Below are 13,944 nucleotides of genomic sequence, written 5' to 3'. Positions count from 1 at the left end.
CCATTCATTCATTCACTCACTTCTTGAAGAAAAATAACCCCTTGACAAGTGGACATTTTTATTTTCTAGTATAGAACTTGGTGGTGCAATTAAAAAACTGGTTTAATATCCCTTGTCCATTACTATAAGAAATGCTAGCATAAAAAGTAGTTTTAGGAACATTTAGTATCTATAGACTAATGCAAGAGAGTGAGTTTTGGTTCAATTGGTAGTAAATTTGCATTTTTATTTTTTTATCTTCTTTTTAGATGAGTTTAAAAAATGACAAATGTTAGATATGAGCTAATGTAACATAAAATGTGTTATGTAATTAGCTGTCAGGAAATCTTCTGACTTTTGCGTTTAATTTTTGGTTCAAACGCTTTATCAGGTGGTTTAGTATTTTCACTGAAACCACCTGGCATACATGGCAGATCATGCTAAGTGCCAGGCACGGCAGTAGACAACACAGATACAGAAATCAAACTAGACTTCCCCTTCAGTTTCCTACCCTTTCTACCTCTTCGACTTTTTAAGCATTTCTTTTGCTTGGGATGGTACCCCCATGCCTTGCCAACTAGGCCTAATCTATGAAGATCTTGTTCATATACATGAAGATTTCCTCTAGGCAAAATTGTCTGCTTCCTTCTCTGGACAGAAATTATAGAGCATATTATCTTGAATAACGATGAGTCACACATATGCCTGTCTCCTTCACAGATTATAATCCCCTTTAAGATAATAACCTTATGCTTCCAGTACTCAGTGTCTGATACAGTTGTTACTCAATAAATATTTGCTAAATGATGAACAATACCCTTCAGAGGAAGATAGGAAACAGTGCTTCCGGGGTAAGTTGAATAAAAGGCATTTTCCTTTTTAAAAAAACCCAGAAGTCAGCAAAGTCGAAAATTATTTGCAAAGGAGATGAGTCAGGAATTATTCAATTTAAAGTGGGCTTTCTTTACATAATGTGGTGTCGTCTGGTGAATTTGAATGATTCAGTTTACAAATACCACATTCTGTTTTCTCAAAAATGATTTGTTTTTTAAAGTGAGGCACATATAGTTGATGATCAAGTATTGGGCATTTTAATTTTGGTTTTTCAGCATACTTGCTGAGTGACCTTGGGTAAAACAATTGTTTTTTCACTTTCCTCTGCTGTAAAATGGAACTAGCCTTGTTGCATTGACTTAAAAATGATCTTGAAACACCGATAAATACAAAGTGCTTAACAATAGCTGTTTTTAAATAGTGACATTTTCTAAGTCTACCTGAAGAGTCTGCATTGACTTTCTTGCCTGTTTCCAGATATGGAAAAATCATATTTTTAAAGCACATTTTCATTTGTCTAACCATTTATAAATAAAGACATTTTTACTGAGAATAACAATGGTGTGAGGTTAAAAATTATTTACAAAATAACTTTTTTTTTTTTTTTTTTGCTGAGGAAGATTAGCCCTGAGCTGACGTGTGTGCCAGTCTTCCTCCACTTTACATGTATGGCTGACGAGTGGTGTAGGTCCATGCCCAGGACCTGAACCTGTGCACCCAGGCCACCAAAGCAGAGTGCACTAAACTTAACCACTACACCATGGGGCCAGCCCCACAAAATAACAATTTTTAATTGATTAATGCTAGAGATTATTTTTAGGGACAAAGTAAGGACAAATGTTAAGTGAGGCATCTGTCATGCACTAACAGACACCAAATTTTAATCCTCCACCTATAGACTGAAAAAAGTTGTCTGAATTAATGTTCATTAAATTTTTTTGAGTGTATGTGGCATCAAGCAAATGGCTGTTTGGCTGACCTTTTGACTTTTTGAATAATCACCTGGATGCTATGTAAATTGTTATAACCTAGGAATATAAAACCAGAATTAGGCATCATTGTGAATTTGATTCTAGACTATGAATTTCAGCCTTGACTCATTGGTCATAGTAGAGAGTATTTGTGCATTGTGTACTCAGACAAACAGGCTGCACTAGCAAACCAATAGATAGTTCTAGAAATACTAATTTGTCTTATTCAAAGTACACAGACTTCAGCCTTAAACTCCTTTCCATACTTTAACAAATAAAAGTCAAATATTAATATTAAAATATACTTCCAAAGTGATCACAAAAATGTAATTATTTTTAATTGAATGAAAATAGGATGCTGTTGTTATTGGCCTAATTTTAGGCAATGATGACCTCTACCCAGAATAGCGTAGGGTTTAGTGTGGCCATTACAATAAAAGTAGTCTAAATTTTCAAATTCACTGCATATCTCATTCATTGTGAAAAATGTCCCTTGCCTTTCACATTTTGAGACTCTGAGACTGATCAAAGAAGCGTTTTCTTTTGTTCTTATTACTTACTATATTTCATGGCCTTTTCTTGAATAATGTTAATAATTCAATTTTCATTCCCTTCAATTGAAACAGATTCTGACTTGTCAAGAATATATAAAAAATATAAATTATGACTTCAGGACCTTCATTTCTTTGGAACTTATGGATATAAATGATATAAATCTACTTTCTTCAATATATTTTCAATGTGTTCAATATTTTCATAACTATATCCACTTTATCTCTGCTTTAACTCTCTCTGGCAGTAATATTACAAAATATGAGATCTGTCTTGAGTTATTTTGCATTCTCTTTTTCCACTTATGTAGAACCAGTAAATGGACTAGTTTGAAAATCTAATATTTCTTATCCCTTGAATACTTTCGTGAGAATTCTCACTTACTACTTTTATTTGAATAATGTGTTGTTAAAGCTTTGTTTTAAATGCCTGAGATTTTTAACAGTTTGGCTTTATTCACAGGGTAAATTATTTTCCATCTACCTTTATGATCTTTTGCTTACAGTTGTATATTACCCAATTTTTCTCGTTTGTATCTTGCACAGCAGAATGCACATACTTTTAAAGGTTTTATTTATCGTTTATCCCATTCTTTAAATCCTGCCGTAACCACACAGTCTTCAAATCCCTCACTAACCAAACTGCTCTCTGAAGACCTTGAATAAATTCGTAGTTAATGAAGGAGGAATTTCACTGAAAGCTGTTTGTTTTTCCATCCTTCAACTCAATTCAACATATGTTTATTCATTTTCTACAATAATCTCTTTTTTAAAAAGCTTATATTATCTTTTTTAATGGTTCTAGTGCTAAGGAATTCAATTTTAAACTATTTTTCATGTGTCCATAGTTTCAAAACATTGAATCCTAGCAATGAATTGACTATTTTGAGGTCAGTGGCTGTTTGACTATTTGAATAGCTGTTGCTTTAGGCATTCTATAGGCAGTGGAAATAATTATAAGGTCTCCGAGTACTTGACAGACTATATAGTACAATTTACATATAGTCCAATATATCTACATATGTGTATTATATATGTGTATTTTATAGTATACATATATGTTATATATGTATATTTTTCTGAAAATTTAACCTGAGCTTTTATCATCCTTACTATACACTAGGCACATTTATAGATGCTTTACCAATATTGAGTAGGTCAACTTTCACAATCTCTCTATGGAGCAGATCCTATTCTTACCCCACCAACATCCCATTTTACAAATGAAGAATCTAGGGGAGAGAGAGGTTAAATAACTTGATTCCCTTTACAAAGCTAAAAGGGAGCAGAGCCAGGCTTCAAACCCAGGCAGCTGGCTCCAAAGTCCATGCTCTTAATCCTCACACCACACAATTTTTGAAGAAATGGGGATCTTTGCAGAGGCAAGAGCAATTTCTTTGTTTGCTTAATGACATGTGAATTGTTTTGTAAGAATCCCTATCATTGAAAGAGCTTTTCATACAGACGCCCTACTGAAAAAGAGTCTTTTTGTACTTATCTTCAATAAAACTTTCTCCAAAAATACAAAGTCGGCATATACTATGTTACTGAACACTGCTGGACACCACCTCTTAAAATACTTTGCATTCCACTCTTCTTTATTTGAATACATAAGGAAGATAACCTATCCGCTTAATTTATGAGGATTTTATCCATTAATTAGGGCAATGGCTTAAGAAGGAGAGTAAATACTTATCTGATTTTCATTTCAGTCTGCTAGGTAACATAGCAATGTGGAAATTACTTAATATCCTCTTTAACGTTGATGGAGAAAGAGAGATCAAAAAGTTTACTAACAAGATTAATAACTCTGAGATCTCCTATGAACCGGAGATTATATGACTCTGTGGAGGCCATAGGCATTCATAGCAATAGGACTTAGTGAGTCTTTTTATAAGTTGAGAGAAAATAAAATTCAGATGACTAATAGTTCTAATTTTATTAACATGGCGCTGAAACTTTGGAAGCTATTAACCCTGTGTGTAAGATGGGAAACTGTTATTAGTCATATAACTTAAACCTTGTATGCTTCAACTAGAAAATAATCTAAAATAGACTATTCAGATACGCTTCAGTTTGAGAGGTTATGAAAATGTATTCTATAATGACCAGAAAGTGTTATATTATGAGATTCTTTAAATACATAATCATAGACTTGCTCAAACTTGTTTCATTTTGGGGGTGGGGGTAATTCATAATCATCTAAAGTAATTTTAAGCATTTTTGATTGATTACAATTTGAGATAGAATTTTTTTTTCATTTCTAAAACACTCAGTTTCTCAGATCAGCAAATCCTGTTTTAGACTAAAATTTAGTGCCATTTCTGGAATGAGAGGAAAAACATCTATTTAACCAACTTATACCTCTTTATGGGTCGGCAGCATCAACAAATCCTTTAACTCAGCAGTTATAAGAAATCCCTGTGAACTTTTCAAAGCTAAATAACTTTAGCAGTTTCACTTTCTTCTTTAAATAGCCAGCAGCCAACATTCAAAATGAACTGCTAAATTCCTATATAACAAGATAAAGGTTGTTTCTAATATCAATAGTTTTTATCTCAATTTCATGTCACCCAGAAATGTTCACAGTTGAAAACAACGCTTAAAAACACACTTATAGCAATGGCCTATCTTTTTAGACTGAGTGTTTGTGGTAGAATTAGGAACAATCTGAAAATAAAACACAACTGAAATAAGTCCTTTGACTTGACAGTTTCAAGAGACCAAAATCTCCCACTATAATATTGCAAGAGTGGAAATATAGGTTTTCTCCCAGCTATTGTTCCCCTTAGAAGCACTAAATGCTGTTCTGTTTCATAATGATTTTATAATAATGAAATACCACACCAAAGGAAATAGTTTTTTAATAGCTGCTCACAAAACCTTGTAAAATCTCTACAGCTCTTTTTGCAAAAATATTGCAGAAGCTAATCACCTTGCAACTATTCCACAACGTGACACAGATTTATTGCATAAGCCCTAAAGAATCAAGTAAAAGATATTAGTCTCCAATCAGGGTCAGATCACAAAATCCAAAGAGAGGACAAATCACAGATAGACGAGGACAAGTAACAGACATCAGAGTAGTGCCGCCAGCATGCGGCCCATGTTCAACTGGGTTTATTTCTGTGATGATGCAGAGATCTTGTGTAATGGAGAAAGTACCCAGACATACTTTGTGAATGTATGTGGATACTGACCTGGACTTGTGACAGGACTAGAGGTAGTAGGCTCAATAATTTCTACAAAAAGGGAAAAGGAAAGAAAAGAAAAACATTTTGTGTATTAATCACACATAAAAGACAAACACTCATGAGACAATCAACAGTCATGCAACATATACACACGTGTTCTTTTATTTCAAGGCTTCCTTGACCATGGAAACCTTTGAACAAGATACAGCCTCTGAGGTTGACACAACGCCCCATCACTGTCTTTGACATTAAGTCATCTTTCACTCTGAGCCAACGTTTAGGAGTTGCTTCCGCGTTCTAGTCTACAGCTTCAAGTTATGCCGTGCTAACGTTAAAGGCCCGTCCTTAGAGTTCTCAAGCAACAGTTTTCAAAGCTTCCTTCTAGAAAAATACTCAAATCCACATGGAGAATGCCTTCATCTGAGAGAGCTGATATCAGTTCCTATAAAATCATTCAATCAACTGTTGCTTCTTAATATGTACTAAAAATTAAAATCATGGGTAAAATTCAAATGATCTCAGAAGGTCTTTTTGAAAATTAATCTCAAACTTTACAAGCATATCTAAAGAATTTGGCCACTTAGAGGACCAGTGATGGCTGCTTTTATGCATCCGTGTGAAAGGTAAACGTACACACACATATACACAAACATGTAAACATTTTGAATGACCTGAAATATATTTGCACGTCCACAAGGCACCGCTGGCTATACGCTAGGCATAATTAAAGGGTAATTTTGTCATTGGCGTATTGATATAATTTTCCAGCAAGTATCTAACAAATAATAAACTCTATGGCATTTTAAATAGTGTATGTACTTTTATTTAAGATTTTCATTTCAACTTATCTTTCAATAGGATTATTTCTTTTCAAGTGTTAAATAATGGCAAACATAAAAATAATAGTAATATAGTTAAATGTCATCATTGATAATTCTAAAGGATATAAACAATTTTTAATGAAGGAGAATGCAAATATCAGGAAAACATGGGATTTTTGAGGAACTCTAAGAATGCAGTGGTCTGAGAGACTAATTCCCACAGGTAACCTACTCCTCTTTAACCTAATTAATAAACAAGTTCTGTAATAGTAAAAACCCAGTCTAAACAGATACAGTGAGTGTGGCTGTAAAAGGTAAAAACAGAGATGTTCACCCAAAATTTTGTCTCTGAGCATGACCTACAAGAGATGTTGCAGAGCCAAAAAAAATTGTTTTGTTTTTTTATTTGTCAACGTTTTGGGGGCTTTTGCTGTCTTTTACTGATTCTTCCACTGAGAAAGCTGTGGCATTTCCCAATTCCATTCAATAGTGAACTCAACTTCCTTCCCTAATAGTCTAGTTCAGCTACTGGTTTGTATAATAAAACCCTATAAAATGAAGGTTCCAAAAAGCATTTTGGGGGTGTCAGTTATTTGGGGGACTAACACCTGTATGCATTCCAGCTGCAGGGCAGATTGCCTGGGTGATTTTCAGACTGTTCTGTGCCAGTGACCTTGCAAGCTATTCAGGACAGCTGACAAGGATCCTGGCCCAGGTTACAACAGATTTGGGATGGAGGGATATAATTTTTGAAGAGGGACATTCTCAAATGGCCAGATAATTAGATAACAAGCTACAACTCAAAATTCAAAAGTCCAGCCATCCATCTGGCAAAGTGGTTTGGTGTTGCTGAGAAGTGAAACTTCGTAAGACAACTCTGAATTAGATTATGTAAAAATGTGGGAATTTCTCTATTTTCTTTTTCCAAGGACAACAATTAATATTTGAACTCCTTCTATGTGTTAAGGAATATTATAAGTGCTGGGATTATAGCAGCTAATAAAACAGTTAAAAATGCCTGGTGTCATGGAGCTTATAGACTGTATAATGTAGGGCTTTAAAATATTAGAGTGTCTAATTCTTATATCAAAATTCCATTATTTATAAAAAATTAAAATTTGCAATAAAAATCATAGAGGAATGCTGCTTTAATTTAGAAACTTTTCTGTTAAACTTGCATAAACTCTCAAATATTTTTATGGTATTATGCTTTTAAATTTAAAGAAAGCTTCTTCAAAAATAACGAAAATTTATGTTAAACTTAGTTTAATGCTATATATTAAACCTCATTAATATACATTGAGAGTGTGTATGCAAATTATGGGATTTTACAATTCAAAGGAGAAAGGAAAGCACAAAATGGCTTGCTAGAAGCTTACTCAGAATATTTATTCATGGGAAAACTAAATTCAGTAGGACAGTAAACAGAGTTTTCTATGTTCCGTAATTTGGACATTTGAACTTCAATTTCCTCAACTGTTTGGCCTTCATAGTTTTGAATTTCTAATGCAGATTTGAGAGATCATTGAAAAAGATGGCCTTTTGTGACAACATGGATGGACCTTGGGTATTATGCTGAGTGAAATAAGTCAGAGGGAGAAAGTCAAATACCATATGATCTCACTCATAAGTAGAAGATAAAAACAATGACAAAAAAACACATAGCATTGGAGATTGGATTGGTGGTTACCATAGGGGAAGCGGGGGAGGGCAAAAAGGGTGATTAGGCTCACATGTGAGGGGATGGACTATAATTAGTTTTTGGGTGGTGAACATGATGTAATCTACAAAGAATTTGAAATATATTATGATGTACATCTGAAAGCTATGTAATGTTATGATCCAATGTTACTGCAATTAAAAAATAAATTAAAAAAAAGAAAAAGATGGTCTGGCATACAACCACAACTTCATCTCAATGCAAGGATAGTAGAAACAAATACTATCCCATTGAACTAAGCTCTTAGTTATCATTGCTTATGTAGAGCTAGATTGCTTATAAAAGCCATGTTGTCTCATAAAAAGGGCTTTAAAAGAATACAGAAATGTAATGCACGAAAAATTATGTTGCACACATGATCCACTCCATAATTTTAGTTTCACAGTCAATACAAAATATTTTTTCCCACATGGGCCAAGATACAGTAGAATCTTTAGTAAGGTAATTTCACGTAAAATAAGAATTGGGACCAGAGAAGTTGGTTGAGTTGGAGGTTCAGATTATAAAAAGCTAGGGGTCATACATTGGGCTGGATGGCCACAGAGCAAAGAGAAACCAGAGTGAGCGAGGTCAAGGTAACAAGATTGGGAAAAACTGGTGCTGAGGGCTGTAGATGCTGAGAGTCAGGAGATTTCTTGACGTGAGAGTGCTTGGTGAGTTTCAAAGGACTCAGATAAAACTGGGATCAAATCTCAAATTTGCTATTATTCAGCTGCATGATGGCGGGCCAGTGAATGAATCTCTCCAACCCCAGTGTCCTTACTTATCGAATTTAGATAATAGCTCCTACTTTGTAATGTTATTGGTAGGATTAAAGATACTTTATATAAAAAACCAAATGAGAGTGAGTAGCAGTAGTAGTTTTTGTTATTACCTATAGAAGTAAGTGGAAAAATTAATATTTGAATCAATAAAGAAAAAATTGAGTAGAGTGTTGGGATTGGGGGAGAGTTTAACTTTATCAAGTAGAAGCAGATAAGAAAATTCCACCTAGAATGTGAACATTAACTTTTTCCAATTAAAAAGGTTAATATATTATGCTTTGGGGTAATCATCCAGGAGTCATATATGGTCTTAGAAGATAACTATAGAATCCACTGTATTTTTAACAGTTCTGATTTAGGTAAGAGTAGAAATTTGTAGACTAAGATCTTATAATTACAGTCTGGGTAATAGTTGAAGCTGACTAGATCCAATAAATCTGCTATAGATTTCTTATACTCTTCAGATATCAATTCAATTTTTCAGAAACTACTTTTCAACTGCTGTTATAACAGTAATTATTATTATTATATTAATTACCCTTGCTGACATTTACTGAATTCTTACTATGTGCCATGCACAGTTACATATACTAACTCATTTCCTTCTCCTAACAACTCTGTGAGGTACATACCACTATTAATTCTTTTACAGATGAGATAGTGGAGCACAGAGAGGTTAACTATCTTGCTCATAGTCACACAGCTAATGAGAAGTAGAGATGGGAGAGATGCTGTGCTAGGATCTCTTAGCATTCCATTTTCTCACCTTCCAAAAGAAATACCTGCTCACTTTTCTTCTCTCTCTAATTACTTACATAGGGCGTTGTTATGCAAGGGCTCTTACAATACTTTACCAAGTCTAGCTTTCTCAATAATAGAGTCTATTAGAGGTTGCTAATAAGTGAGGGGCATCTGTCATAAAAAATGGAAGAGAGGCAAATTTAGTGTTAATTCCTGGAGGTTTCTATAATAGAGGACTCTGCATGGAGAAAAGGGTTTACAACACGTGATCTTCCAATCTTGTTCTCACATTCCAAGCCAAAACCAAATATAGTTGTCTGCTTCTGTATAAGGCTTGATGCCATGGAGGGACAATTCTCCAAATAGCTCAGCAGACGTTATCATAACTGGATTACACAATCAAATAAGAATCTTGAACTTGTAAACTCCCAATCTGTTAACACAGAAGTTCGACCAGAGATTGCTTGGTTTTCAAGAACTTTGGTTGTTTTTCTACGGATCAGATTTGAGCTGTGCTTCTGCAATATTAGAAATCAACCTGTAAGCGGTGAAATATTCTTCAGGAGGGGCCCGGTGCGCTCTCCTGATGAACAACAGTGAAAGTTCTCAGTGAGACATTCTTATGTGTCTCGTTCCGTGGAGAGTCAGAGTGAGAGCTCCAGGGTTAACAGCAGAATATATCATTGTGGGCAATGCGTTTACTGTAGGGAATGGACGCAGCCAAGAGAGCATTTTAATTGTACATAAAACAGAGGTGAAGAGAAGTTCACTAAGACAGACATTTCAACCGTTCTATGGGAAAATGGGGGGTCATGTAAAACAAGATTTTACTTCATTAGAGAATGTGATGTTGGCCATGACAGGAGGAAACACTATTAAAACGAGGTATTGAGGAAACAGAGTGTGTTATGAAAAGGAGTCATTTGTAATGACCCTTTCTACAGACCTTGTTAATTATTGTTTTGCAACTCTGCACACACAATATACTGTTAGAACTGTCCAGAATCAAACCCCTTCATTTCTATGTATTCTGGAAGGTCATATTTGGTTTCCAGGTAGTTATTTTGTCTTTATGTTATTACACAGCCATGATGTGTGTGAGTTATCTTTTAGACTGTTGCGAGATAACATGATTGTGTGTTGAGAGACGGCAGAAATTAATCCTTTTGGTTGCCATGGTTTCATCTGAAAGCTCTGACTTCCAATCACTGTGGAGTGGAAGCAACGTCATTGTCACAGTAGAATGAAGAGGATGTTGCCCTGGAATGACCACGGTTAGGGCTGATGGAAGCCGCCGAAGGTAGACTGTGAGCTAAGTTGGGCACAGAAGGCAGAAAAGGTGATTCTTCCTGTTTCCCTTTATGGGGAGACCCATAAAGTGTACGTCAGGCTTCTTAGGGCACTGCAATAGCAGACACTGTACAGAGAGGACAATTTAGGCATCACACTTTGCCTCCAGAGAAGAAATGCATGATCTGTGACCATTGTGGGATTTAGCTGACACCAGTGACCACGCGGTATTACTGTTCAACAGAGACAGCGCTGTCAGAGCAGTCAGAACATTTAGGATCTATCCCATCTGTCGACCTTGGGACTCTACCCTGAGCTCTGGATTTCACCTTTCTGATATATAATTAAGAAGTTATAATAGTTGGCCACATACTTCACTGGGTTATTTTTGTTTCCATCACATTGTGGTTGTTTAAAAGATGGTTTAGCACAGTGGTTAACAATATAGGTTCTGGAGGAAAACTACCTAAGACCAAATCCTGGGTGCCATACTTAAAAGCTACTCACCCTCTCTAAGTTTGTGCATTTAATAAAATGAGATAATGAGAATTTCTACCAGTCACATTGTAGTGAGGATAACCAAGATAATGCATACAAATCACTTCACCCATCGACTGCCTGGCAAATAAATAATCACCGCTCCTAAAACTTCATTTATTTTTTAATTGAAGTCATGATAAATGACTTTTAAAACTACTACAGCACTATCAACACTTTATGTTATTATAAGTGACTATCATATAATTCAACCTTAAAAGCGATTTTTTTCCCCTCAAGAAAATAATTCTATTAATGAAAGAATTGCAAAAATATTTCCAAGTGGTTACAAGGGAAAGCTTATATGTTAACATTCGTTGCACTCAACCACCAAAAATTCACTGTAACTTTTCAAATGCACAAGATTATTCTGCATTTATTTTGGAGGAGAAGCTTTTGTGCCTAGTGGAAGGAATATGCTACTGTTTGCAGATGTTTGAGTGTATATGTGCATGTGATGGGGTAAAGGACGATTCACAGAGGTGCAAAAATGAGAAGGTTGCAGTAGGTATCTCTATACGTGTGTTCCTCCAGGATCTATTGGAAGACAAAGCCCTATGTCAAAACTAGAAAAGATGCATGTCTGTTACTATCCTAGTAAATATCTCGAGGCAGTATAAATGTTACTATACTTAATCCTGGTCAAAACTACTTCTTTGAATACAAAAATATTCTCTCAGTAGACCCAAAGCCAGTTCTGTTATGAGCGAAGAAAAGTTTCTGTAGTAACAAAAGGGCATTAATGACAAACGGTGCATTCACATGTTTAATGATATTAATAAAATCACTTTCGAGACTTACATTCACAGTTACTAAAGTATATTTCTCTACCAGATGAGATTTTGAGAGAGCAATTTTGATCCATGCTATGGATTACTATGGATTGAAATGTGTGTGCCAGACTTCTAAGCAAACTACCAGCTTTCAGTAAATATAACACTGACTCAAAAGGCTATGGAGGAACTTTGAGTTTTATGGACTATTTCATACGGGACTCTGATGCCGAAGACTGTGTGACTTTCATCGTTATACAGAGAATCTCTGGAAAGGATCTGATGAGAATGTGATGTTGTTCCTGAAACACGCCTCCCCAAATCACTGAAGAATAAATGTCTCAGCCTTCAGCAAACACACTGGGTTTTGTCTATAATACAAATTAGAATGAAAATCAAAGTAAAAGGAATGTAGGTAAGGATACAACAGGGATCCAAAAGAGGAGTACTAACCACTGATATATTTATAAACCACTGATATCTTTATAAACCACTGATATCTTTACAAAAGTACATTGTATTGGTGTCACTCAAGGAAATGCAGAGCCTAGACTCCCGGTAATTTATACCTGGACTATTTATTGTCTTGAACTTACAAAATCCTAATTATTTCCAAGGACTGAACTGCAACTTGTGAGCCCTTTCAAATTCTTTCCCACATAGGGCTCTACAGAGGAATAGCTTTTAGTGACTGCCTCTGGCTTTTTGTTGGCATAGGGATCCCCAAGGAGTTGGCTTTTTGACTAGCTGCTTTGTGGCACCCATTTAACTGCGTTAGCACATTACTCATCAGTTTGACACCTTGGACCTAAGAGGTAGTTTGGTGAATTCAAATCAACACCATTACTAAGATTTAGCCATGTGAGGTGTGTCTTTAATATGGTTAGAGTCATATAGAAATGGATTCAAATCTCTGCCATATACTAACTGTGAAATCTTTTCAAGTTAACAATCATAGGTACGATGGGTTTTTCAAGATGAATAACCAAGATGAGACACCTAATATAGTGACTGGCATATAGTAGGAAGACATCAATTTTATATTCTTCCTCTGTGATCGAGATCCAAAATGTCTGATATTGTGGAAGAAAGCTCTTAATGTCTCGCTATTCCTAGGTCCTATTTCAGCAATATATTTGTAAACAATTGAGAAATAAAGAAACAAACTGAAAAATAATAATAAAAAGGCAACTTGAGGATGATGACAAATGTCCCTGGAGTATTGGCTTCACTGAAGCTGTGTTGAATGAGCCCACCTGTTGACCAGTGCCAGGTGAGAAAGGTCAGGTTCCACATGGGACAGAATAAGCTGGCAGAACATGTGTAACTACAGTCATCCCAGGGCTCTGTTTGAAGCCAGGTGACAACAATACAGCTTTCTGGGATGCCAGCGCTAGCAGAAAACCAGGGGTGCCAAAGAGCAGCTATACCATTGGCTCAGCTAAGGAAAAATACCAAGGCCAAAGGAAAAGTCTTTGACCACTGGGCTTTCCTAGAGAAAAGCTGCATGATCATTGCCACACCGATAAATCAGATTATTTTGGAGTTAATTCCTTTTTCAATACACCTTTTGAGTATGTTCTATTTTCCTGACATTTTACTAGGTGTGTTGATACAGTGGTGAATAAGACAAATTCCTTTCTCCGTAAAGTATATTGTAAGAGATATTGGCAATAAATAAAAACAAAATAATTACACAATTTACCCTGTGGTGAGAACTATGGAAAATAAATATAGGGTACTGTAGGAGCGTGCAGCAGAGGAATCTA

At 35.3% G+C, this 13,944-nt stretch overlaps 1 protein-coding gene across 2 annotated transcripts in view; it reads right to left on the bottom strand.

Moving 5' to 3' along the window:
• NEGR1 (neuronal growth regulator 1) overlaps positions 1-13,944 on the bottom strand; it is an 817,593-nt gene that overhangs the window by 100,229 nt on the left and 703,420 nt on the right. Inside the window, exon 7 of one of the 2 annotated variants that reach the window (XM_070266222.1) lies at positions 5,536-5,577. Within the exon in view, the coding sequence (XP_070122323.1) occupies positions 5,536-5,577 (42 nt within the window). 2 annotated transcript variants of the gene reach the window in all.

Source organism: Equus caballus, chromosome 5, assembly GCF_041296265.1.
Source record: "Equus caballus isolate H_3958 breed thoroughbred chromosome 5, TB-T2T, whole genome shotgun sequence".
NCBI lineage: Eukaryota > Metazoa > Chordata > Mammalia > Perissodactyla > Equidae > Equus > Equus caballus.
The sequence above is the reverse complement of the archived record's forward strand: the minus strand, read 5'-3'. Positions and strand labels throughout refer to the sequence as shown.